At 46.0% G+C, this 26,590-nt stretch overlaps 1 protein-coding gene across 1 annotated transcript in view; it reads left to right on the forward strand.

The window, feature by feature from the left end:
• Window positions 1-222: 222 nt before the first annotated feature.
• LOC139436808 (uncharacterized) overlaps window positions 223-26,590 on the forward strand; it is a 48,616-nt gene continuing 22,248 nt past the window's right edge. The window contains exons 1-5 of the mRNA XM_071208974.1: window positions 223-304; window positions 2,222-2,326; window positions 6,979-7,083; window positions 17,375-17,479; window positions 21,647-21,730. Of these exons, the coding sequence (XP_071065075.1) occupies window positions 241-304; window positions 2,222-2,326; window positions 6,979-7,083; window positions 17,375-17,479; window positions 21,647-21,730 (463 nt within the window). The 5' untranslated portion in view covers window positions 223-240. The remainder of the gene's footprint in view (window positions 305-2,221; window positions 2,327-6,978; window positions 7,084-17,374; window positions 17,480-21,646; window positions 21,731-26,590) is intronic.

Below are 26,590 nucleotides of genomic sequence, written 5' to 3' on the forward strand. Positions count from 1 at the left end.
CCACCAGTGCCCAGATGAGAAAACAAGTCCCACAGGATTTACTGCCACATCACAGGGCTTTCAAGGTTGGAGTTGATTTGCTGTCCAGTGTCCTTTTTGCCCAGGGTAGGCCCATTGCATGATGGTGTTCTCAAACTGTATCCAAAATTACTGATTCAAAGAGTAGAACAAGCAGGTACAATTAAAGATTTAATCCCAGCTGAGGTTTCTTTTCTCCCAGGTTATCCTCAGACAAAGACTATGAAAAATATTGAATTTTCATCAGGTTCAACTGACACAGTAGAATACATGGCTAAACTATTTAGTAAGTAGCCTCCCCAGGTGAAACACTTATTTTTTTTTAATTGAATTGCAAACTTATCCAAGGTTTCCCAGATAAGCTGTTCCTGTTATTTTGAGGGAAGGAAAATGGTTTGACTGAGGCCACAGCCCTCAAATGTTGAATTCCAGGGTGTTAAGAAAGCATTGACCTTTAACCCTTGGAAAGGATCTAGCCCTGGAGAGTGGCCCATGCTCAGCACAGCGAGCTTCTTCCTGGAGATTCCTAAACAGCTCAAGGTCGGGCTGACCTCCAGCAGCCGAGCCCCAGCTGCCCCAGCAGGTGCCCGCATCTCTCACACCTTAGAGAGGTTCTGAGCTAGGACAGACCTTCTCCCTGTGTCAGCCCTGAGGGAGCTTGAGGATGCCCTGGCGAGAGTGGTACAGCCGCCCTGTGCAGTGCCAAGAACCCACAGCCTGCCGTCAGGCCTTTGCTGCAGGAGTTTAAAGCTCTGAGGGTGCTCCAGGGTGGGCCTCCCTGGTCTAGGCCACGCCCCTGTCACATTTGGGAAGACCTGAGGCCCAGGGAAGTCCTCTTCAGCAGAGCTGAGCTGAGAGGAAAGTCCAGTCCCCCAGCTGTGTGCTCAAGGAAGGGTCCAGGGTCCATGAGATCTCTCCTCTGTGGTACCAGTGATGTGGGTCGGGGTAAGACAAGATGGCCTTTGCTCTGAGACAGGACTGCAGGAAGTGTGGGCGCTGATGCTTCTCTCTGGGTCAGGAGCTGTTGATGGGAGGGGTGGGGATCCAGGAGCAGGTCTGCGGATTCCTGCTTGGAAAGGGGTCACCTCTCTCCACGGGATATGGCCCCTTTTCCAGCAGCTGCTCGTCTCAGGAATTCTGGGTTTACCCCTCCTCCACGTGTGCTGTAAAGGAGACCTCAGAGAACCTGCTGGATGGACTCATTTACAGGTGACCCTGCTTGAAGGAGTGAATTGGTCCTGAAGCTCCTGCAGGCCCATCCCCAGCTTCCATGATTGCTGTCTAGATTCACAGCACATGTCCTTCTCCTTTTGGAGATCTGACTCTCCCTGAATCTGGACCCCAGGTGTAGAAGGTGCATCTGAAGATGTGTGTCTGGTTTAGGTGTAGGAGGCTCCCATCTCCCGAGGACCGGCTAACCTGCACCGGCCCCCAGTTGGCCTCGGCACTGTGAGCTCAGCAGCGCAGTGCTGAACTCTGTTGGAGCAGCATTTCAGGATTTCTGGTCAACACATTCCTGAAGGAAGGGGCTGGTGAAGACAACGTATTTTATTAGTGGATGTGACACTTAATGTTTTTGAAAGCACCTATTTTATTGCTAAGTAGATAAGCTCCAGCATACCAAAAGCTTTTCAAAAGAACTTAGACAAATTCAAATCAGTGCAATTACTGTTGAGATCTTCGGGACTTAGCAAAGGTAACCTATAAACAAAAGTACTGCTCTTTTAGGGTGAGGCAGAACCTAGAGCTTTAAAAGGGAGTGCAAGTTTCTTTTATCAACAATTGTACCAGGAGACACTTGTCTGAATTTACAAAACCTGTTAGCTTTGTTTTTCCCCCCACGTGCTCCCCAGGTTTTATGGGAGAGCTTTAGAAGTCTCAGAGTGTGTCAGAATGAAAACAGGTGTAGGAAAGAGTATTAGACCTCAAACACCATGAGAATGGGGCAACGTCCTGGCCATATATTTTTGTTCCAATGTTTACTGTCCACAATATCAGTTACAAGCCCACTTTTTCAGAAAAGATGAGGTAGTCAGTCTCCACTCCCCTCCATGGGACAAGATATTTTGGGAAAAAAGTCACATATCCATGGGTTTTGTGTCATTTTTTCACTTTTTTCATAGACTGCTCTATGTACATACAGATCAAAAGATCTCGATGCTTCATAGCCAGTATTAACATGCCTTTGTTTCCTTTACTTGAGATGAATTTCTAGAGCAAGAGCTCTCTGCAGTTCCGTTTACTCCTGTGTTTCGTGAAGAGGCAAGTATAGCAACCAAGTCGACTGCAAAGAGCATCACGGAAGAAAGTAAGTATCTTTTTAAGCCTCTGTGTTCACAAGTTTCTGAAGGCCTATTTATTGTCTTAAATACCCTATCGCATCTGTTTAGCATTTTTCAATCTTCCGGATCACTGGCAAATTGAGATGTAAAGTAAACAATTGTCAACATTTCCTATATGACCTTCCTCCGTCTAATTTATAAACATCCCTGAATTTGGGCTGATCTCTCAAGGGCTTGTGTTGGGCAACTTCTCATGTCTGGTCCGTGTTCAGAGGACAAATCCACTTTTGCAGTGCAGTCCAGCACTGCTGGTCACACAAGCCCTGGCTAGCCTCATGAGTTTCCAGTCTTGATGAGCATGTGTGCCCCGTGCACACGCACCCTGGTACTGCCAGGACTCGGGAGAGCCCAGCCTCCCCACGTCCTCTCCGATCACCTTGCTCTACAATTTCAGCCTCTGAAACACATTTACTGGACCGCAGAACAGACTTCACTTTCACTGGTGATCAAAGGCCAATTCAGAGGGAAAGAAGGTGGTCACATATGGACAAAACTTGCAAATGAGACTGCAAATGCAAAAATGACATCGAAACACTTAAGTTGGAGGATATGTGAATTAAAAAGAAAATTGAAAAAGTTTAATTTGTTGTCAGGATAAGTCAGATATTTGTACTGTGTTAAAACTATAAGACTATTTACAAACAAATTTTATAATTATCTACCAGTACAAATTCGTTTTATAAACCATGCAGTTAAGATAAAAGCTAGTATTTAACTTCATAGTCTTGATATGGTCTTAGTTTGCCGGGGCTGCTATAATAAATACTGCAAACTGGTTGGCTTAAATAACAGGAACTTATTGTCTTGCAGTTTTTTTGGGAAAGAATCCCCAAATCAAGGAGTCAGCAGGCCATGGTTCCCCCCAGCCTGCTGGGCTCTGTGGCCGTGGGCGTCCCATCTGCCTGCACGTGCAGGGGCTCTGTCTATTGGTCGCTGCCTTTGGCTCCCACGTTCATGCCCAATGTCCTCTCCTTCAAGGACATGGTTCCTACTTGGTGTCCTTAAGGGAATCTTCAAAGAATCTATTTACAAATGACTTCACGGGCACAGCACTGGTAGTTGGGTCTAGAAAGTGTTTGGGGGACATGACTCAATACCCCAAAATGCCTTTGTCCTGCGCCATATTCTATCATTCTCTGTGACAACAGAGTGTGACAAATGCATTTTAAGCCAAGAGCATGCATGATTAAATATGTGTATTCCCACTGATTAACCAAAGTCTCACTCACAGAGAACTGCCCGTTTTGCAAGGTTGGATCAAAGTGGTCAGACCTGGGATCACTGCTCGAGTCCCTCACTGCCTTTCTACCAATTTCCATGTAGGGGTGTGGCTGTCAGGAGCCCAGCACCCAACTACTCTGTAGATTACCATCAATAAACCTATGAAAAGCAAGTATGAGGTACTTGCAGATACATCCCGAATGCTGTGTGACACTCAGGGCTGGACGCTGCTGTGGTCCTGCCTACCTGCTCGTAAGGGGCACGTTCCTCCTCCCTGGCCTGGTTGCCCCCTCCCCTGGGTGCTAGAAAGGCCTGGCCTTGACCTTGCATCAAGATAAAGGGCCAGGACACTGGGACATCACAGCCTTCAAGAGGAGCCTGACAGCACAGCTCAACCTCTGCAGCTATGAAGTCCTTAGTGCAATCAATTCCCATCCACGGATAGTCACGAGGGTCAGCACAAGGCCTGACATCACCCCATGTCCTGTGAAGGTCGTTGACCATGTTCTTGATGCTTTGCACCTTTGTGTGTCATCAGTAAGTGACAAAATCAGAAAGTCCTTCTGCTTGAGAAACAGATCAAGTTGGGACAGATGCAGACCCCCTGTCCCCCTTCCGAGCATAGCCCTAGAGTGTGGGACCTGCAGAGTACCCGGCAGCATGTCCCCTCTGCTGCCAAACCAGAAAGCAGCCTCTTCCCAGCACGGTCGATGCCACTCCTTGCTGGCATGAGTCCTCAGTGAGGCATTTATGTTGCTTTGAAGAGACCTGCCAAGTGTGTCATTGTCCTTTGCTCAGCCTAAAGAGCAGTGAGCATGACCATTTTACTAGATATGACAGCGAGTCATGGAAAGAGTAGGACACATTTCATCTTACACTTCATGTGGGCAGATGTTCTCCCCCATCCTCACACGGCCGTCCCGTGGGTTGGCACCATTCCCACCAGTGCCCAGATGAGAAAGCAAGTCCCACAGGATTTACTGCCACATCACAGGGCTTTCAAGGGTGGAGCTGAATTCGCCATCCCGTGTCCTTTTCCCCCAGGGCAGGCCCATTGCATGATTTTGCTCTCAAAATCTATCCAAAAGTATTGATTCAAAAAGTAGAACATGCAGGTGCAATGAAAGATTTAATCCCAGTTGAGGTTTATTATCTCATAGATTATCACCAGACAAAGATCATGAAGAATACTGAATTTCCATTGACTTCAATTAAGCCATTGGAACACATGGTTAAACTATTTAGTAAGTGGCCTCCCCAGGTGAAACACTTATGGTGTTTTTAAATTGAATTGCAAGCTTATCCAAGGTCTCCCAGATAAGCTGTTCCTGTTATTTTGAGGGAAGGAAAGTGGTTTGACTGAGGCCACAACCCTCAAATGTTGAACTCCAGGGTGTTAAGAAAACATCTACCTTTAACCCTTGGAAAGGATCTAGCCCTGGAGAGTGGTCCATGTTCAGCACATCGAGCTTCTTCCTGGAGATTCCTAAACAGCTCAAGGTCGGGCTGAGCTCCAGCAGCCGAGCCCCGGCTGCCCCAGCAGGTGCCCGCATCTCTCACACCTTAGAGAGGTTCTGAGCTAGGACAGACCTTCTCCCTGTGTCAGCCCTGAGGGAGCTTGAGGATGCCCTGGCGAGAGTGGTACAGCCACCCTGGGCCCTGTGCAATGCCAAGAACCCACAGCCTGCCGTCAGGCCTTTGCTGCAGGAGTTTAAAGCCTTGAGGGTGCTCCAGGGTGGGCCTCCCTGGTCTAGGCCACGCCCCTGTCATATTTGAGAGGACCTGAGGCCCAGGGAAGTCCTCTTCAGCAGAGCTGAGCTGAGAGGAAAGTCTAGTCCCCCAGCTGTGTGCTCAAGGAAAGGTCCAGGGTCCATGAGATCTCTCCTCCGTGGTACCAGTGATGTGGGTCGGGGTAAGACGAGATGGCCTTTGCTCTGAGACAGGACTGCAGGAAGTGTGGGCGCTGATGCTTCTCTCTGGGTCAGGAGCTGTTGATGGGAGGGGTGGGGATCCAGGAGCAGGTCTGCGGATTCCTGCTTGGAAAGGGGTCACCTCTCTCCACGGGATATGGCCCATTTTCCAGCAGCTGCTCGTCTCAGGAATTCTGGGTTTGCCCCTCCTCCACGTGTGCTGTAAAGGAGACCTCAGAGAATCTGCTGGATGGACTCATTTACAGGTGACCCTGCTTGAAGGAGTGGATTGGTCCTGAAGCTCCTGCAGGCCCACTCCCCAGCTTCCATGATTGCTGTCTAGATTCACAGCACGTGTCCTTCTCCTTTTGGAGATCTGAATCTCTCTGAATCTGGACCCTCAGATGTCGAAAGTGCATCTGAAGATGTGTGTCTGGTTTAGGTGTAGGAGGCTCCCGTCTCCCGAGGACCCGCTAACCTGCACCGGCCCCCTGTCGGCCTCGGCACTGTGAGCTCAGCAGCACCCAGTGCTTTGTTTGAGTAGCATTTTCGGGATTTATAGGTCAACACATTTATCATGGAAGGGGCTGGTAGGAGACCTTATTTTACTAGTGGATGTGACTCTTAATGTTTTTCAAACTACGTGTTTCATCACTGAGTAGATGACCTCCAGCATACCAAAAGCCTTCCTTCCTTTATTTATTTATTTTTGCCAGTTTTTCCTTCATTTATAAAGCTCTGACACAAATTTCTACTGGGTACCAATGTTCACCTGCCCTACTCATGCCAGGTTGTCTGTGTAGCCAGCAAACAGCATCTGGCCATCAGCAGACCAGGCCAGAAAGGCACAAGGGGTGGCTCTGTCTTGCTACTGGTACCTGGCGGTCTTGTGGTTAGGGTTTTGCACTCTCGCCAAAAGCCTTTCAAAAGGACTCAGACAAATTCAAATCAGTGCAATTACTGTTGATATCTTTGAGACTTAGCAAAGGTAACCTATAAACAAAAGTACTCCTGCTCTCATAGGGCAAGGCAGAACCTAGAGCTTTCAAACAAAATGCAAGTTTCATGTATCAACAAATATACCAGGAGACAGTTGTCTGAATTTATAAAACTTGTTATGCTTTGTTTTTCCCCACATGTGCTCCTGAGGTTCTATGGGAGAGCTTTAGAAGTCTCAGGTGGGTCAGAATGAAAACAGGTGTAGGAAAGAGTATTAGACCTCAAACACCATGAGAATGGGGCAACGTTCTGGCCATATATTTTCTTTCCTATGTTACTGTCCACAATATCAGTTACAAGCCCACTTTTTCGGAAAAGATGAGGTAGTCAGACTCCACTATCCTCCTTGGGACAAGGTATTTTGGGAAAAAAGTCACATAACCATTGATTTTGTATTTATTGACTTTTTTCATAGATTACTCTATGTACATACTGATCAAAAGATCTCGATGCCTTTGTATTAACACGCCTTTGTTTCCTTTACTAAGATGAATTTCTACAGCAAGAGCTCTCTGCAGTTCCGTTTACTCCTGTGTTTCATGAAAAGGCAAGTACAGCAACCAAGTCGACTGCAAAGAGCATCACGGAAGAAAGTAAGTATCTTTTTAAGCCTCTGTGTTCACATATTTCTAAAGGCCTATTTATTGTCTTAAATACCCTATCACATCCATTTAGCATTCTTCAACCTCCTGGGTCAATGGCAAATTGAGATGTAAAGAATTGTCAAAATGTTCTGTATAACCTTACTTTGACTATGGATGTTGAAAAGTGTGAGCATCCCTGAGTTTGGACTGATCCCTCGTGTGCTTGTGTTGGGCAACGTCTCATGCTCTGGTCCGTGTTCAGGGGACAAGATCCAGTTTTGCAGTGCAGTCCACTGTTTCTGGTCACACAAGCCCTGGCTAGCCTCGTGAGTTTCCAGTCTTGATGTGCGTATGTGTCCTGTGCATGTGCATCCTGGTCACTGCCAGGACTCAGGAGAGCCCAGCCTTCCCACGTCCTCTCCGATCACCTCGCCCTATGGCATCAGCCAGTGAAAAATATTTGCACAGATTGCAGAGCAGACTTCATTTTCATGGGTGCTCAAAGGAAAAGCAGAGAGGAAACTCACAAATGCACAAAATGACAGTGAAATGCTTAAAGTGGAGGATATGTGAATTAAGAAGAATATTGAAAAAATATACTTTGTTATCAGGATAAGGCAGATATTTGTGCTATGTTAAAACTATAAGACTATTTACAAACCAATTTTGTAATTATCTACCAGTACAAATTCATTTTATGAACCACACGGTTAAGGTAAAAGCTGGTATTTAACTTCATATTCTTGATACAGTCTTAGTTTGTCACATCTGCTGTTAATAAATACTGCAAACTGGTTGGCTTGAACAACAGGAATTTATTGTCTTGCAGTTTTGGGGGAAAGAAGTCCCAAATCTAGGAGTCCACAGGCCTTGGTTACCCCAACCTGCTGAGCTCTGGTGGTGGCGGGCGTCCCCGTCTACCTGCACGTGCAGGGGCTCTGTCTACTGGTCACTGCCTTTGCTCCCACATTCATGCCCAATGTCCTCTCCTTCAAGGACAGCGTTCCTACTGGATGAAGGCAGCCACGACACTACTCGGCGTCCTTAAGGGAATCTTCAAAGAATCTACTTACAAATGACTTCACGGGCACAGCACTGGTAGTTGGGTCTAGAAGGTGTTTGGGGGACATGACTCAATACCCCAAAATGCCTTTGTCCTGCTTCATATTCTATCATGCTCTGTGACAACAGAGTGTGACAAATGCATTTTAAGCCAAGAGCATGCATGACTAAATGTGTGTATTCCCACTGATTAACCAAAGTCTCACTCACAGAGAACTGCCCATTTTGCAAGGTTGGATCAAAGTGGTCAGACCTGGGATCACTGCTCGAGTCCCTCACTGCCTTTCTACCAATTTCCATGTAGGGGTGTGGCTGTCAGGAGCCCAGCACCCAACTGCTCTGTAGATCACCATCAGTCAACCCGTGAAAAGCAGCTTGGTCACTGGTTCTGTGATGGAACCTCACACACTTGCAGATACATCCCGAATGCTGTGTGACACTCAGGGCTGGACGCTGCTGTGGTCCTGCCTACCTGCTCGTTAGGGGCACGTTCCTCCTCCCTGGCCTGGTTGCCCCCTCCCCTGGGTGCTAGAAAGGCCTGGCCTTGACCTTGCATCAAGATAAAGGGCCAGGACACTGGGACATCACAGCCTTCAAGAGGAGCCTGACAGCACAGCTCAACCTCCGCAGCTGTGAAGTCCTTAGTGCAATCAATTCCCATCCACGGATAGTCACGAGGGTCAGCACAAGGCCTGGCGTCAGCCCATGTCCTGTGAAGGCCGTTGACCATGTTATTGACTCTTTGCACCTTCGTGTGTCATCAGTAAGTGACAAAATCAGAAAGTCCTTCTGCTTGAGAAACAGATCAAGTTGGGACAGTGCAGACCCCCTGTCCCCCTTCTGAGCATAGCCCTAGAGTGTGGGGCCTGCAGAGGATCCAGCAGCATGTCCCCTCTGCTGCCAAACCAGAAAGCAGCCTCTTCCCAGCACGGTCGATGCCACTCCTTGCTGGCATGAGTCCTCAGTGAGGCATTTATGTTGCTTTGAAGAGACCTGCCAAGTGTGTCATTGTCCTTTGCTCAGCCTAAAGAGCAGTGAGCATGACCATTTTACTAGATATGACAGCGAGTCATGGAAAGAGTAGGACACATTTCATCTTACACTTGATGTGGGCAGATGTTCTCCCCCATCCTCACATGGCCGTCCCGTGGGTTGGCACCATTCCCACCAGTGCCCAGATGAGAAAGCAAGTCCCACAGGATTTACTGCCACATCACAGGGCTTTCAAGGGTGGAGCTGAATTCACCATCCAGTGTCCTTTTCCCCCAGGGCAGGCCCATTGCATGATTTTGCTCTCAAAATCTATCCAAAAGTATTGATTCAAAAAGTAGAACATGCAGGTGCAATGAAAGATTTAATCCCAGTTGAGGTTTATTATCTCATAGATTATCACCAGACAAAGATCATGAAGAATACTGAATTTCCATTGACTTCAATTAAGCCATTGGAACACATGGTTAAACTATTTAGTAAGTGGCCTCTCCAGGTGAAACATTTATGTTTTTTTAAAATTGAATTGCAAGCTTATCCAAGGTCTCCCAGATAACCCGTTCCTGTTATTTAAAAAAAAAAATTAATTTATTGAAGTATATCACTCATACATAAACATACATATACTAATGGTTGTGAACTCACAAAACAAACATATGTAACATCATACAGGACTCTCATAACTCTCCCTACCAGCAATAACTTCTATTGTTGTTAAACCTTTTTAACTAATGATTAAAGACCATTGCCAAAATATTACTACTAAGCAAAGTATTTTCCCTCCAACCAACACTATTATTATTATCCTTATATCATTTATATATGAACATACATAAACAATTAAGTATATAGTAATAGTTGTGAACTTATAAAGCAAACATGCATAACATCATACAGGGGTCCCATACATCAGCCCCCCACCAACACCTTGCATTGTTGTGAGATGTTTGTTAGAAGTCATGAAAGAATATTGCCAAAATCTTACTACAAATCATAGTCCTTACATTTGGTGTGTTTCTCCCCCCACCCATCCTTTTTTTTTTTTTAATTTATTTTTTATGACAGAAGTCGTAAACTTATAAAAAATCATGCACATGTGCAGAATTCCCAAACAACACCTGGCCATCAACACACCACAATGTGGTGGAACATTTGCTACAGATAAGATAATATCATCTGATTGTTACCATGTCCATAGTGTATATATTGCTCACATTTTCCATACTGCCTCATTATCAACACAAGTACATCTTTTGCATAGATGCAAGATATTATATTATTACTGCTAACCATAGTCCATAGGTCACTCCAGCTGTATTTTTCCCATGCTTCTCACATTCCCACCACCCTGCAGTAGTGGTGTACATTTGCTCTAGCTCACAAAGGACACTCTTGAATCTGTACCATCAACCACAATTCATATCCACCTCTTGGTTTACTGTGCTATTCAGTTCCTAGATTATTGTCTAGCATTCTGTTAATTGGCATTTACATACCTAGACTACCATTTTCAGCCACATCCCCATTTATAAACAAGCTGTTATTCACTATGTGTTACCATCCACTCTATACATTTCCACACTTTTACAGTGAAGTGAATTAAAACTTCTACATGCATTAAAAATAAGTAGTCCATTTCAGTCCTCTTATCTACTTTAAGAATCCATCACCTACCACCAGGGCTTGAAGATATTTTCCTACAATTTCTTCTAGAAGTTTTATGGTTCTTGCTTTTATTTTTAGGTTTTTGATCCATTTTGAGTTAATTTTTGGATAAATTGTGGGATAGGGGTCCTCTTTCCTTCTTTCAGCTATGGATATCCAATTCTTTCAGCACCATTTGTTGAATGGACTGTTCTGCCTGAGCTGTGTGGGTTTGACAGGCTAGTCAAAAATCACTTGAACATACATTTGAAGATCTGTTTCTGAGCCATCAGTTTCATTCCATTGGTCTATGTGTCTCTTTCTGCCAGTGCCATGCTGTTTTTACCACTATAGCTAGGTAAAATGATTTAAAGTCTGGAGATGAGGGTTCACTTTTTCCTTTTTATGATTTTTCTGGCTATTCAGGACTCCTTACCCTTCCAAATAAATTTGATGATCATGTTTTCAAATATTTTTTTTAATGCTGGTGGAATTTTTATTGGGATTGCATTGAATCTGTTATCAATTTGAGTAGAATTGACATCTTAGTGATATTTAGTCTTCCAATCCATGAGCATGGAATGTTCTTCCAGTTATTTAGGCCTTTTTAAAATTCTTTGAACATTGAGTTGCAGTTTTCTGATTTTTGGTTAAGTTTATTCCTGACTTTGAATTTTATCTGTTATATTTTATTTTCACCACTCTTTTGACAGTTTTAGTTCCTTTTATTGATATAATCTTCATTTCTAGACTCTCTTTCAGGCCTCTCTCTCTTGTCTTTTCTTTTCAGGCTCTAGCATACCCTTTAGAATTTCCTGAAAATCTGGTCTCTTGCTTAGAAATTCTCTCAGTTTCTGTTTATCTGTGAATATTCTAATTTCACCCTCATTTTTGAAAGACAGTCCTGCTGGATATAAGAATCTTGGCTGGAAGTTTTTCTCTTGTAGTATCTTAAATATATCAGACCAATGTCTTCTTGCCTCCATGATTTCTGGTGAGAAATAAGCACTTAATCTTATTGGGTATCCCTTATATATTTTTGTTTTTGTTTTTTTCCAAATTCTACTCAATTTATTCATTTTTTAAAAGATATTACATTAAAAAAATATGAGGTCCCCATTCACCCCCACCACCCCCACCCCACCACTCCCCCCACAGTAACACTCTCCCCCATCATCATGACACATCCATTGCGTCTGGTGAGTACATCTCCGGGCATCACTGCTCCCCATGTCCCATGTTCCACACCATAGCCCTCACTCTCCCACGTTCCATCCAGCGGGCCATGGGAGGACATACAACATCCGGCAATTGTCCCTGGAGCACCACCCAGGACAACTCCAAGTCCCGAGAATGCCTCCACATCTCATCTCTTCCTCCCATTCCCCGCACCCAGCAGCCACAATGGCAACTTTTTCCACACCAATGCCACACTTTCTCGATTATTAACCACAATAGTTCATGAATAGGATATCATTAAGTCCACTCTGATCCTTACTATATTCCTCCTTCCTGTGGACCTTGGCTTGGTTGTGTCCATTCCACATCTATGTCAAGAGGGGGTTTAGATTCCACATGGATATTGGATGCAATCCTCCTGCTTTCAGTTGTAGGCACTCTAAGCTCCATGGTGTGGTGGTTGACATTCTTCAACTCCATGTTAGCTGACTGGGGTAAGTCCAATAAATCAGAGTGTAGGAGCTGAAGTCTGTTGAGGCTCAGGGCCTGGCTATCCTATTGTCAGTCCAGAGATTCAAATCCCCTAGATATATCTTAAGCCCCAGCACCAACTACAATTCCAGTAAAGTAGCATGAAAGGCTTGTGAAAAGAGATCCCATCTGAGTCCAGCTCCATCACGCAGAAACACCAGCTCCAAAGAAGAGCCAACTGGCATGGCAGTGAACCCCATCTGCCATGACCATAGAACCTGTGGGTCTCTTTAGCCCTCAAAAGGACCAATATCTGGGGTTGTATCTACTTTATCTGTCTCTGAGACTCTGCTCAGGTGTGCATAAGGGCAATCCTTCTGACAACCTCCAGACTCTTTTTCAGAGACTCATAGCTATAAGAAATCATTTGTCTTTTCCATTTCCCCCTTAGTTTAGGTCAAACAGCATTTTTAACTCCTGTTATATGTAGACAGGGATATTCTGCTGGTCCGCGTTCCCTTATATGTTATGCATTGCTTTTCTCTTGCTGTTCTCAGAATTCTCTTTGTCTTTGGCATTTGACATTCTGATGACTATGTGTCTTGGAGTTGGTCTACTCGGATTTGTTTGGATGGGAATTTGTTGTGCTTCTTGGACATGGATATCTATGTCCTTCAATAGGGTTGGGAAATTTTCTACCATCATTTCTTCAAATATTCCTTCTGCCCCTTTTCCTTTCTCTTCTCCTTCTGGGACACCCATGACACACATGTTTGCATGCCTTTTGCTGTCATTTAGTTCTCTGAGACCTTGTTCAATTTTTTCCATTCTTTTCTTCATCTGTTCTTTTGTATGTTTACTTTCAGAGTCCATTTTTTCAGGTTCACCAATCCTTTCTTCTGCCTCCTTAAATCTGCTATTATACAATTCCAATGTTTTTAAAATTTCATTTATTGCACCTTTCATTCCCATAAGATCTGCTATTTTTCTGTGTATGCTTTGAAATTCTTTGTGTTCATCCAATGTCTTCTTTTTTTAAAAGATTTTTACTTTTTATTTATTTCTCTCCCCTGCCCCGCCCCAACCCCCCCACCACCACCACCAGTTGTCTGCTCTCTGTGTCCATTGGCTGTGTGCTCTTCTGTGTCTGCTTGTATTCTTGTCAGCAGCACCAGGAATCTGTGTCTTTTTTTGTTGTGCCATCTTGCTGTGTCAGGAACTATTCTGTGGCTGAAATTGGAGATGGTTGGCTGCTGATTGGTGGACTCAGCTGGCTAAGATATAACCCTGGGAACAGCTGGAGTGTGAATCAGCCCAAAACTGAAAGAGGCCTCTCCATGTGTGCAGCACCACTCCTGGGCAGGCTGTACTTTCTTCATGCTGGGTGGCTCTCCTTATGGGGCACACTCCTTGAGCGTGGGGCTCCCCTATGCAGGGGGTACCCCTGCGTGGCATGGCACTCCTTGCACGCATCAGCACTGCGTGTGGGCCAGCTCATCACACAGGTCTGGAGACCCTGGGTTTGAACCCTGGACTTCCCGTTTGGTAGGCAGACACTCTGTCTGTTGAGCCAAATCTGTTTCCTCTAATGTGTTCTTAATATCCTTAATTTTTTAGCCATCTCATTGAATTTATTAAGGAGATCTGTTTGAACATCTATGATTAGTTGTCTCAACTCCTTTATGTCATCTGAAGGCTTATCTTATTCCTTTAACTGGGCCATATAGCTTCCTGTTTCTTGGTGTGGATTGTAATTTTTTGTTGGTGTTTTGGCATCTGGCTTACTAGAGTATTTATTCTGCATGCAGTTTTTCTCTTTAGTTTTGGGCTTCCTGCCCTCTCCCTTTGCTGGTTGTGCAGTAGGAGCCAAGGTTGTAATTGGTTCTATAAGCTGTAGAAGCTTAAGCTGTGGAAGCTCAAGCTGCCCTCATTGTGCCAGGGACCAATGAAGCTTCTCCCAACTTTCTCCTTTGTCAGAGGTAGGGACAGAGTCACAGCTGTGTGGAATAATCCAAGTGCAGGGCTAGACTGTAGTTGCCCAGAGAGACTGATGAAATTTCATGCCCCTTTCTCCCCTGCCTGGGGCAGGGATGGAGCTGCAGGAGTGGGCAGCATCTATACAGTTTGGGTCAAAGATGACCGCAGTTGCCCCTATAGACTTCTGATTATTCAGTTGGTGCCAGCCAAAGTCACCTGCAGTTACCTGGATGGGCTGGTACAGGGCTCCTAGAGGCTGGGCTGAAGCCTGGGGGTGCTGCAGGCCAATCTGGGTGAAAGAAACTGGTTCCTACCATCATTGTGATTTTTAATGCTCTCTTCCCCTCAGGCTGGGGGTGGAGTTAAAATGGCGGCCAGCGGCCTCTTTCAGTTTTGGGCTGATTCACACCCCAGCTGTTTCCAGGGTTATATCTTAGCCAGCTGTGTCCACCAATCAGTAGCTGAAATCAGAAGCCAACCATCTCCAATTCCAGCCAAGAATATCTCCTGGGGCGGCTTGTGCTGCCAGAGTAGGATGATCACCAGCCTCTGCGGCTTGGCCAGTAATTTCCTGGAAAGGCTGGGGCAGGTCCCCGCAGCTTCCTCCCTGCTAGAGGTGGGGCTGGGCCTAGGCTAGAGCTGCAATCTGACCTGGGTGGAAAGAAATCAGTCCCTACCAGCACTGTGATTTTCCATCTGCCCTGCTTTCCCTCGTGCCAGGTGCAGAGTTAAGATGGCAGCTCCTGGCTTCTTTCTAACTTGGACAGGCTCAAACTTTAGCTGTTCTCAGGATTATACTCCAGCCCACTGAACTCACTCATCAGTAGCTGAAGTTGGTGCCCACTGTCTCTTCCTCCTGGTTTTGGGGAAGTGGAGCTTTCAATTCCAGCCACAGAACAGCTCCCGAGGTGGCTTGTGCCTCCAGTGGATGATGGGCACCAGCCTCCAGGGCATGGAGCGCTCTACTTATGAGTCTTCTCTGCAGATGGGCAGTCTCCTCCTTCCACTCCTTCAAGCATGTTGCAGGATGCTCTTCTGGCCTCCTAGAGCCCCAAACAGGTGCTTCAGCTAGCTCCAGAGAGCTTTGGGTGTTTACTAACTGCCCTGTAGCAGGAGATGACTCTAGGAGCGCCTTACTCTGCTGCCATCTTGCTCTGGATTCTATTCCTGTTATTCTGAGGGAAGGAAAGTGGTTTGACTGAGGCCACAACCCTCAAATGTTGAACTCCAGGGTATTAAGAAAGCATTGACCTATAACCCTTAGAAAGGATCTAGCCCTAGAGAGTGGTCCATGCTCAGCTCAGCGAGCTTCTTCCTGGAGATTCCTAAACAGCTCAAGGTCGGGCTGCCCCAGCAGATGCCCGCATCTCTCGCACCTTAGAGAGGTTCTGAGCTAGGACAGACCTTCTCCCTGTGTTAGCCCTGAGGGAGCACGAGGATGCCCTGGTGAAAGTGGTATAGCCGCCCTGGGCCCTCTGTAGTGCCGAGAACCCACAGCCTGCCTTCAGGCCTTTGCTGCATGAGTTTAAAGGCCTGAGGGTGCTCCAGGGTGGGCCTACCTGGTCTAGGCCACGCCCCTGTCACATTTGGGAAGACCTGAGGCCCAGGGAAGTCCTCTTCAGCAGAGCTGAGCTGAGAGGAGAGGTCCAGCCCCCCAGCTGTGTGCTCAAGGAAGGGTCCAGGGTCCACAAGATCTCTCCTCTGTGGTACCAGTGATGTGGGTCGGGGTAAGACAAGATGGCCTTTGCTCTGAGACGGGGCTGCTGCAGGAAGTGTGGGCGCTGATGCTTCTCTCTGGGTCAGGAGCTGTTGATGGGAGGGGTGGGGATCCAGGAGCAGGTCTGCGGATTCCTGCTTGGAAAGGGGTCACCTCTCTCCACGGGATATGGCCCCTTTTCCAGCAGCTGCTCGTCTCAGGAATTCTGGGTTTGCCCCTCCTCCACGTGTGCTGTAAAGGAGACCTCAGAGAACCTGCTGGATGGACTCATTTACAGGTGACCCTGCTTGAAGGAGTGGATTGGTCCTGAAGCTCCTGCAGACCCACTCCCCAGCTTCCATGACTGCTGTCTAGATTCACAGCACGTGTCCTTCTCCTTTTGGAGATCTGACTCTCCCTGAATCTGGACCCCAGGTGTAGAAGGTGCATCTGAAGATGTGTGTCTGGTTCAGGTTTGGGAGGCTCCTGTCTCCCAAGGACCCGCTAACCTGCACCGGCCCTCAGAGTCGGCCTTGGCACTGTGAGCTCAGCAGCACAGGGCTGGGTTCTATTTGAGCAGCATTTCAGGATTATCAAGGAAGGGGCTGGTGACAGGAACTTATTTTACTAGTGGATATGATGTTTAATAATTTTGAAAGCACCTATTTTATTGCTGAGTTGATGACCTCCAGCATACCAAAAGCAAAAGGACTCAGACAAATTCAAATCAGTGCAATTACTGTTGGTATCTTTGGGACTTAGCAAAACTAACCTATAAACAAAAGTCCTCCTGCTCTCGCAGGGCAAGGCAGAACCTACAACTTTAAAAGGGAATGTAAGTTTCATATATCAACAATCATACCAGGAGACAGTTGTCTGAATTTATAAGACCTGTTATGCTTATTTCTCCACCCACATCCTCCCCAAGTTTTATAGAAGAGCCTGGGGAAAGTCTCAGAGTGGGTCAGAATGAAAACAGGTGTAGGTAAGAGTATTATGACCCCAGAAACCATGAGATTTGGGGCAACGTCCTGGCCATTATATTTTCGTTTCAGTGTTTACTGTCTACAATATCAGTTACAAGCCTAGTTTTTCACAAAACATTAGGTAGTAGGCCCTACCCCCCTCCCTGGGACAAGAAATTTTGGGAAAAAAAGTCACATATCCATTGACATTGTGTTATTTATTCACTTTTTTCATGGACTGCTCTATGTACTTACAGATCAAAAGATCTCGATGCTTCATAGCCATATTAACATGCCTTTGTTTCCTTTACTTGAGATGAATTTCTACAGCAAGAGTTCTCTGCAGTTCTGTTTACTCCTGAGGTTCGTGAAAAGGCAAGTACAGCAGCCAAGTCAACTACAAAGAGCATCACAGAACAAAGTAAGTCTATCTTTTTAAGCCTCTGAGTTCACAGATTTTTAAAGGCCTATTTATTGTATGAAATACCTATCCCATCCATTTCACATTCTTCTACCTCCTGGGGCAATGGCAAACTGAGATGTAAAGTAAAGAATTGTCAAAATTTTCTGTATAACCTTCCATCAACTATGGAAGTCTATGGTCGAAAGCATATATATACTGAATTTAGGCTGACCCCTGAAGTTCTTGTGTTGGGCAACTGGTCCATGTTGAGGGGACAAATCCACTTTTGTAGTGCAGGCCACTCCTGGTCACACAAGCCCTGGCTAGCCTCATGACTAGATTCCAGTCTTTTTTTTTTTTTTTAGATTTATTTATTTATTTATTTAATTCTCCCCTCCTCCCCCGGTTGTCTGTTCTCTGTGTCTATTTGCTGCATCTTGTTTCTTTGTCCGCGTCTGTTGTTGTCAGCGGCACGGGAAGTACGGGCGGCGCCATTCCTGGGCAGGCTGCACTTTCTTTTGCGCTGGGCAGCTCTCCTTACGGGTGCACTCCTTGCGCGTGGGGCTCCCCTACGCGGGGGACACCCCTGCGTGGCAGGGCACTCCTTGCGCACATCAGCACTGCGCATGGGCCAGCTGCACACGGGTCAAGGAGGCCCGGGGTTTGAACTGCGGACCTCCCATGTGGTAGACAGACGCCCTAACCACTGGGCCAAGTCCGTTTCCCTAGATACCAGTCTTGATGTGCATGCCCACCCTGCTCACTGGCAGGACCTGGGGAAGCCCAGCCTTCCCACGTCCTCACCAATCACCTTGCCCTACGGCATCAGCCTCTGGAAAATATTTGCCTGGACCGCAGAGCAGACTTCATTTTCACTGGTGCTCAAATTGGAGAACCACCACACCAAGGAACTGGGAGAATCTACAGCTGTGGGCACGAGAGTCCCATCCACCAGCCGTGTGGGATAGAAGCCCCCCCCTCAATTGAGAAATGGAGTGGGTATCACCACCCCAGGGTCCTTAGGATGGAGGAATGAAATGTGGACTAGAGTGGACTTACTATAGAATATTATAGAATCGTTGTGATTCTAGCAATGGAAGAAATTGTGTTGTTGATGTGGAGACAGTGGCCATGGGATTTGCTGAGGGCAGGGATAGGGAAAAGGAGGTGTGATGTGGGGGCATTTTCAGGACTTGGAGTTGTCTTGAATGATATTGCAGGGACAAATGCTGGACATTATATATCCTGCCATAACCCACTGGATGGACTGGGGGAGAGTGTAAACTATAATAAACACTATAATCCATGCTGTGCAGCAGTGCTCCAAAATGTATTCATCAAATGCAATGAATGTACCACACTGATGAAAGAGGTTGTTGATGTGGGCAAAGTTGGGGGTGGGGGGAGTGGGGCATATGGGATCTCCTATATATATATATATATTTTTTTAAGATTTATTTTATTTCTTTCCCTTTCCCTCCCATTGTCTGCTCTCTGAGCCCATTCGCTGTGCATTCTTCTGTGTCTGCTCGCATTCTTGTCATGTGGCATTGGGAAACTGTCACTTTTTTGTTGTGTCATCTTGCTGCATCAGCTCTCCATGTGTGCATGCCACTCCTGGGCAGGCTGTGTGTTTTTCACTCTGGGCAGCTTTCCTTGTGGGGTGCACTTCTTTTGCGTGGGGCACCCCTACGTGGGGGACACCCCTGTGCGGCATGGCACTCCTTGTGTGTGGCAGCATTGTGCATGGGCCAGCTCACCACAAGGGTCAGGAGGCCCTGGGTATAGAATCCTGGACCCTCCATATGGTAGGCTGATGACCTATCAGTTGAGCCACAATCACTTCCCTCCTATATTTTTTAATGTAACATTTTGTATGTTCTATGTATCTTAAAAAATATATATGTATATATATATAAAATGCCAACACAGAGAGGAAGAAGCTGACCACACCAGCATAAAACTTGCAAATGAACCTGCAAATGCAGAAAATGACAAGGAAATGCTTAAGGTAGAGGATATGTGAATTAAAAAGAAAGTTGAACAAGTATAATTTGTTAGGATAAGGCAGATATTGGTGCCTTGTTAAAACTATAAGACTATGTATAAATAAATTTTATAATTATCTACCAGTAGAAATTCATTTCATAATTCACACCATTAAGAAAAAGCTGGTATTTAACTTCGTAGTCTTGATATGGTCTTAGTTTGCCAGGGCTGCTATAATAAATACTGCAAACTGGTTGGTTTAAATAACAGGAATTTATTGTCTTGCGACTTCCCAAATCAAGGAGTCGGCAGGCCTTGGTTCCCCACAGCCCACTGGGCCCTGGGGGCGGCGGGCGTCCCCGTCTACCTGCACGTGCAGGGGCTCTGTCTACTGGTCACTGCCTTTGCTCCCACGTTCATGCCCAATGTCCTCTCCTTCAAGGACACCTATTGGATGAAGGCAGCCACGGCACTACTTTGAAGAGAATTTTCAAAGAATCTACTTACAAATGACTTCACGGGCACAGCACTGGTAGTTGGGTCTAGAAGGTGTTTGGGGGACATGACTCAATACCCCAAAATGCCTTTGTCCCGCGCCATATTCTATCATGCTCTGTGACAACAGAGCGTGACAAATGCATTTTAAGCAAAGAACATGCATGATTAAATATGTGTATTCCCACTGATTAACCAAAGTCTCACTCACAGAGAACTGCCCATTTCTCAAGGTTGGATCAAAGTGGTCAGACCTGGGATCACTGCTCGAGTCCCTCACTGCCTTTCTACCAATTTCCATGTAGGGGTGTGGCTGTCAGGAGCCCAGCACCCAACTGCTCTGTAGATCACCATCAGTCAACCCGTGAAAAGCAGCTTGGTCACTGGTTCTGTGATGGAACCTCACATACTTGCAGATACATCCCGAATGCTGTGTGACACTCAGGGCTGGACGCTGCTGTGGTCCTGCCTACCTGCTCGTTAGGGGCACGTTCCTCCTCCCTGGCCAGGTTGCCCCCTCCCCTGGGTGCTAGAAAGGCCTGGCCTTGACCTTGCATCAAGATAAAGGGCCAGGACACTGGGACATCACAGCCTTCAAGAGGAGCCTGACAGCACAGCTCAACCTCCGCAGCTGTGAAGTCCTTAGTGCAATTAATTCCCATCCACGGATAGTCACGAGGGTCAGCACAAGGCCTGGCGTCAGCCCATGTCCTGTGAAGGCCGTTGACCCTGTTCTTGCCCCTTTGCACCTTCATGTGTCATCAGTAAGTGACAAAATCAGAAAATCCTTCTGCTTGACAGATCAAGTTGGGACAGATGCAGACCCCCTGTCCCCCTTCCGAGCATAGCCCTAGAGTGTGGGGACTGCAGAGTACCCGGCAGCATGTCCCCTCTGCTGCCAAACCAGAAAGCAGCCTCTTCCCAGTACGGCCGATGCCACTCCTTGCTGGCACGATTCCTCAGTGAGGCATTTATGTTGCTTTGAAGAGACCTGCCAAGTGTGTCATCGTCCTTTGCTCAGCTAAAAGAGCAGTGCGCATGACCATTCTTACTAGATATGACAGCAAGTCATGGAAAGAATAGGACACATTTCATCTTACACTTCATGTCGGCAAATGTTCTCTCCGCCATTGTCACATGGCCATCCCGTGGGTTGGCACCATTCCCACCAGTGCCTTGATGAGAAAACCAAGCCCCACAGGGTTTACCGGCCACAGCACAGGGCTTTCAAGGTTGTATTTGAATTTGATATCCCGTATCCTTTTCCACCATGGCAGTCCCATTGCATGATGTGCTGTCAAAATGCATCCAAAAAGCTGGCCATGCGCAGTGCTGATGCGCGCAAGGAGTGCCGTGCCACGCAAGGGTGTCCCCCGCGTGGGGGAGCCCCACACGCAAGGAGTGCGCCCGTGAGGAGAGCCGCCCAGCATGAAAAGAAAGTGCAGCCTGCCCAGGAATGGCGCCGCCCACACTTCCTGTGCTGCTGACGACAACAGAAGCGGACAAAGAAACAAAAAGCAGACAAAGAAACAAGACGCAACAAATAGACACCAAGAACAGACAACCAGGGGAGGGGGGGAAATTAAATAAATAAATAAATCTTTAAAAAAAAAAAAATGCATCCAAAAGTATTGATTCAGAAAGTAGTACATGCAGGTGCAGTTAAAGATTTAATCCCACCTGAGGTTTCTTTTCTCACAGGTTATCTCCAGACAAAGGTCATGAAGAATACTGAATTTCCATCAAGTTCCATTGAACAAGAGAAACACATGGCTAAACTATTTAGTAAGTGGCCTCCCCAGGTGAAACACTTATGTTTTTAAAAAAATTGAATTGCACGCTTATCTAAGGTCTCCCAGATAAACTGTTCCTATTATTCTGAGGGAAGGAAAGTGGTTGGACTGAGGCTACAACCCTCAAATGTTGAACTCCAGGGTATTAAGAAAGCATTGACCTTTAACCCTTGGAAAGGATCTAGCCCTGGAGAATGGTCCATGTTCAGCACAGCGAGCTTCTTCCTGGAGCTTCCAAAACAGCTCAAGGTTGGGCCGACCTCCACCAGCTGAGCCCCAGCAGGTGCCTGCATCTCTCGCACCTTAGAGAGGTTCTGAGCTAGGACAGACCTTCTCCCTGTGTCAGCCCTGAGGGAGCACGAGGATGCCCTGGCGAGAGTGGTACAGCCGCCCTGGGCCCTCCGTTGTGCTGAGAACCCACGACCTGCCGTCAGGCCTTTGCTGCAGGAGTTTAAAGGCCTGAGGGTGCTCCAGGGTGGGCCTCCCTGGTCTAGACCACGCCCCTGTCACATTTGGGAAGACCTGAGGCCCAGGGAAGTCCTCTTCAGCAGAGCCGAGCTGGGAGGAGAGGTCCAACCCCCAGCTGTGTGCTCAAGGAAGGGTCCAGGGTCCATGAGATCTTTCCTCTGTGGTACCAGTGATGTGGGTTGGGGTAAGACGAGATGGCCTTTGCTCTGAGACAGGGCTGCAGGAAGTGTGAGCGCTGATGCTTCTCTCTGGGTCAGGAGTTGTTGATGGTAGAGGTTAGAATCCCAGACTGAGGTCTGTGGATTCCTGCTTGGAAAGGGGTCACCTCTCTCCACGGGATATGGCCCCTTTTCCAGCAGCTGCTCCTCTCAGGAATTCTGGGTTTGCCCCTCCTCCACGTGTGCTGTAAAGGAGACCTCAGAGAATCTGCTGGATGGACTCATTTACTGGTGACCCTGCTTGAAGGAGTGAATTGGTCCCAAAGCTCCTGCAGGCCCATCCCCAGGCTTCCAAGATTGCTGTCTAGATTCACAGCCCTTGTCCTTCTCTTTTTGGAGATCTGAATTCCTCTGAACCTTGGCCCCCAGGTGTAGAAGGGAGTAGTGCATCCGAGTCTGTGTGTGGTTTGGGTTTGGGAGACTCCCATCTCCCAAGGACCCACTAACCTGCACTGGCCCTCCAGAGTCGCCCTTGGCACTGTGAGGTCACCAGCACAGGGCTGGGTTTTTTGGAGCAGCATTTTCAGGATTTGTAGGTCAACACGTTCCTAAAGGAATGGGCAGGTGAAGACAACTTTTTTTACTAGTGAATGTGACAATGTTTTTGAAAGCAAAAGCCTTTCTGAAAGAACTCAGAACAAATATAAAATCAGCACAGTTAGTGGTGATGTGTTCTTGGAACCTAGAAAAGCTAAGCTATTAGCAAAAGTGATCCTATTCTCCTTCAGGGCAAAGCAGAACCTACAGCTTAAAAGGCAATGGAAATTTCACATATTCCAAAAACGCTCCATGAGACTGTTGTAAAACCTGTTATTGTGGAGCACGTGGCTCAAGTGGTTGAAGCCACTTGGGAGGTGCTGGGTTCATTTCCTGGTGCCTCCTAAAAACAACAGAAAACAACCAACAAGCAAACAAATGAAAAGACCAACTCAGGGGAGCCAATGTGGCTCAGTGGTTGAGCGCCAGCTTCCCACATAGGAGGTGCCGGTTCAATCCTTGACCCTGGTACCTCAACAAGAACAACAATAAAACAAAAACAACCACAAAAACCCTGTCATGCCTCACTTCTCCCCTTACATGCTCCCCCAGTTTTATGGAAGAGCTTGGGGAAAGTCCCAGAGCAGGTCAGAATGAAAACAGGTGTAGGAAAGAATATTGTGACTCCAAACACCATGAGATTCGAGGCAAAGTCCTGGCCATGTGTTTTAGTTCCAGGGTTTACTGTCGACAATATCTAGTACAAGCACACTTTTCCAGAAAATGATTAGTCAGAACTCCCCTCCCTGGGACAAGAGAGTTTGAAAAAAAGTCACATATCCATTGATTTTTGTCATTTATTCGCTTTTTTCATAAACTGCTCTATGTACGTGCAGGGCAAAAGATCTCGATACTTCGTAGCTGGTATTAACATGCCTGTGCTTCCTTTACTGGAGATGAATTCCTCCAGCAAGAGCACTCCACTCTTTACTCCTGTATTTCAAGAAAAAACAAGTATAGCAGCCAAGTCAAATAAAAAGATGTAAAGAATTGTCAAAGTTTTCTTTATAACCTTCCACTGACTATGGAAGTCTATGGTCTGAAGCGTAAACGTCCCTGATTTGGGCTGATCACTGAGGTGCTTCCGTTAGACAGCTTCTCATGCTCTGGTCCATGTTCAGGGGATAAGATCCAGTTTTGCAGTGCAGTCCACCATTCCTGGTCACACAAGCCCTGGCTAGCCTCATGACTTTCCAGTCAACAGCCCGTGCTGGTTTGATGGTGCCCTGGTCACTGCCGAAACACAGTAGAGTCCAGCCTTCCTATGTCTTCCCCCATCACCTCTCCCTATGGCATCAGCCTCTGCACAATATTTGTCCAGAGGAGCAGAGCAGACTTCATTTTTACTGGTGTTCAAAGTCCAAAGAAAACTGGGGAAAGCTGGCCACTCATGCATAAAATATATAAATGTGTACCAAAACTCACAAAATGCAAACAAAACGAATTAAGTTGGGAATATGTGAATTAGGCAGTAAAATTTAAAAGGGCAGTTTGTTATCAGGATAATTCAGGCATTGGTGCCATGTTAAAATTATAAGACTGGTGAGTAAACAAATTCTATAACAAACTATCATTGCCATTGCATTTTATAAATGCACAATTAAGATAAAACATATTTACTGCATAGTCTTTACAGCTGTCTAAGTTTCCCAGAGCATCTGTAACAAATACCACAAACTGGTTGGCTTAAAAAAGAGGAATGTTTTTCCTCATAGTTTGAAATTTAGGAACACAACACCGTTGTATCAGTTGGCCATGTTTGTCCAAAGTTTGTGGTGTCTAGTCATGGCTTGATGGCAGTCAATATGCCCCTGTCACATGGCAATCTGTCTTCTTCAGAATTTCCCCTTGGTTCCACTTTTGTGTGTAAAATTATTCTCCTTCAAAGGACTCCAGACATATTGCATTAAGGCCAACAATGGTTTTATTTGGCCTCATTGTTTTAGGCTGTCAAAAGGTTGCCGATGAAAGTACCAGAAATCTGTTGACTTTTATAATAGGGATTCATTTGGGGGGTAAAAGCTTACAGTTCCAAGGCCAAGAGTTGCAAGGCATCAGCAAAGATGCTTTCTTACCAAAGTCAGGTACTGTTGATCCCAGGGATTTGCCACGTGGTGAAGCAAGGTGGCTGCTGATCTTTGTGAGATATCTCCTTCCCTTCTGGGCTTCCTCTCTCAGGCTCAGCTGCTCTGCTTTTCCCAGTTTCAGCTGCAAGTTGGCATAGAACTTGTCTCTTAGAGCTTCCTCTCTCACCTGGCATAGGGCTTGTTTCTTTCCAGGGTTTCTATATATCAGTCTTGGCTGTTTTGCTCACATCCCAATTTCAGCTGCGAGCTATTAGACAAATGGCTCATCCCTCCCTGGGGTCTCAGCTGCGTGAGCCTTCTCCTTGCTGTCACATGGCAGGATAAAAAATGACAGAGCTCTCTTCTTCTGTGTCTTTGTGAGTGTCCATTTATGTCAGACCTAGCTAGGCAGTAGGGACTCAACCTGAGTCATGCCCACTAACATGGCCAAATCAAAAGCCCTAATCTTAACAGGTAATCTAATCAAAGACCACTCAGCTGAGTTTAATGCAATCAAATGTATCACATTCAGAGGAATAGAGTAGTTTACAAACAATCTTTTTCTTTCTGGGGTCATAAAATAATTCCAAACTGCCAACTCAGCAGGTTTTTGAAGCACCTGTTTATATATGAGATTACACCCACCTGACTGGAGGATTAAGACTAGAACATATTTTCTATAAGTCCTTTGTACTGCCCAAATTGTATTAAGCTCTTGTTGCCGACACATACAACTTTAGCAAAGTGTGTGCATGACTAAGAGTATCTTCTCCTTATGATTCACCTATGTCTCAGTAACTGAAAACTGTGCATTTGACATTTGTCGGATCAAAGTAGTCAAACTTGAAATAATTCGACATACACCATAGCAGCTTTAATACCAATTTCCCTGTATCATTTATAATTGCTGTGCAGATTATCTGTAAACAAAGCATGTCCAACATCACTACTCCAGCTCTTTTCTTGGTTACTATTGGCATGGAATATCTTTTTCCAAACTTCCACTTTCAACCTGGATGTATCCTTGCATCAGAGGTGAGTCTCTTGTAGACAGCATATAGATGACTCATATTTTTTATCCATTTCATCAGTCTGTCTTTTGGGGAATTCCAGCCATTAACATTCAATGTTATTACTGTAAAGGCATTACTTACTTTGTCTATTTTATCCTTTGACTTTCTGTTGCCATATCTTACTATTGTCTGTCTTTTTGCCCTTTAATTTACCCTTCCTAATAATATTCATTTAAACACTCATTCCAAGTCTCTTGCCCTTGTTTTTTCCTTTCAGGCTGAGCACTTCCTTTAGTATCTCTTGTAGATCTGGTCTTTTGGTAAATACTTTCTCAGATTTTGTTTGTCTGTGAAGACTTTAAACTCACCCTCATTTTTGAAGCACAGTTTTACCAGATACAGAATTTTTGGCTGCAGTTTTCCCCATTTCTGAACCCTAAAGACACCATATCAATTTGTTCTTTTTTCTCCTTTCCCACAGCATATCTATTATTTTTTAAATGTTACATTAAAAAAATATAAGAGGTCCCCATATACCCTCCACCCCCCT

The sequence above is a fragment of the Dasypus novemcinctus genome, chromosome 17 (genome assembly GCF_030445035.2).
Source record: "Dasypus novemcinctus isolate mDasNov1 chromosome 17, mDasNov1.1.hap2, whole genome shotgun sequence".
Taxonomy (NCBI): domain Eukaryota; kingdom Metazoa; phylum Chordata; class Mammalia; order Cingulata; family Dasypodidae; genus Dasypus; species Dasypus novemcinctus.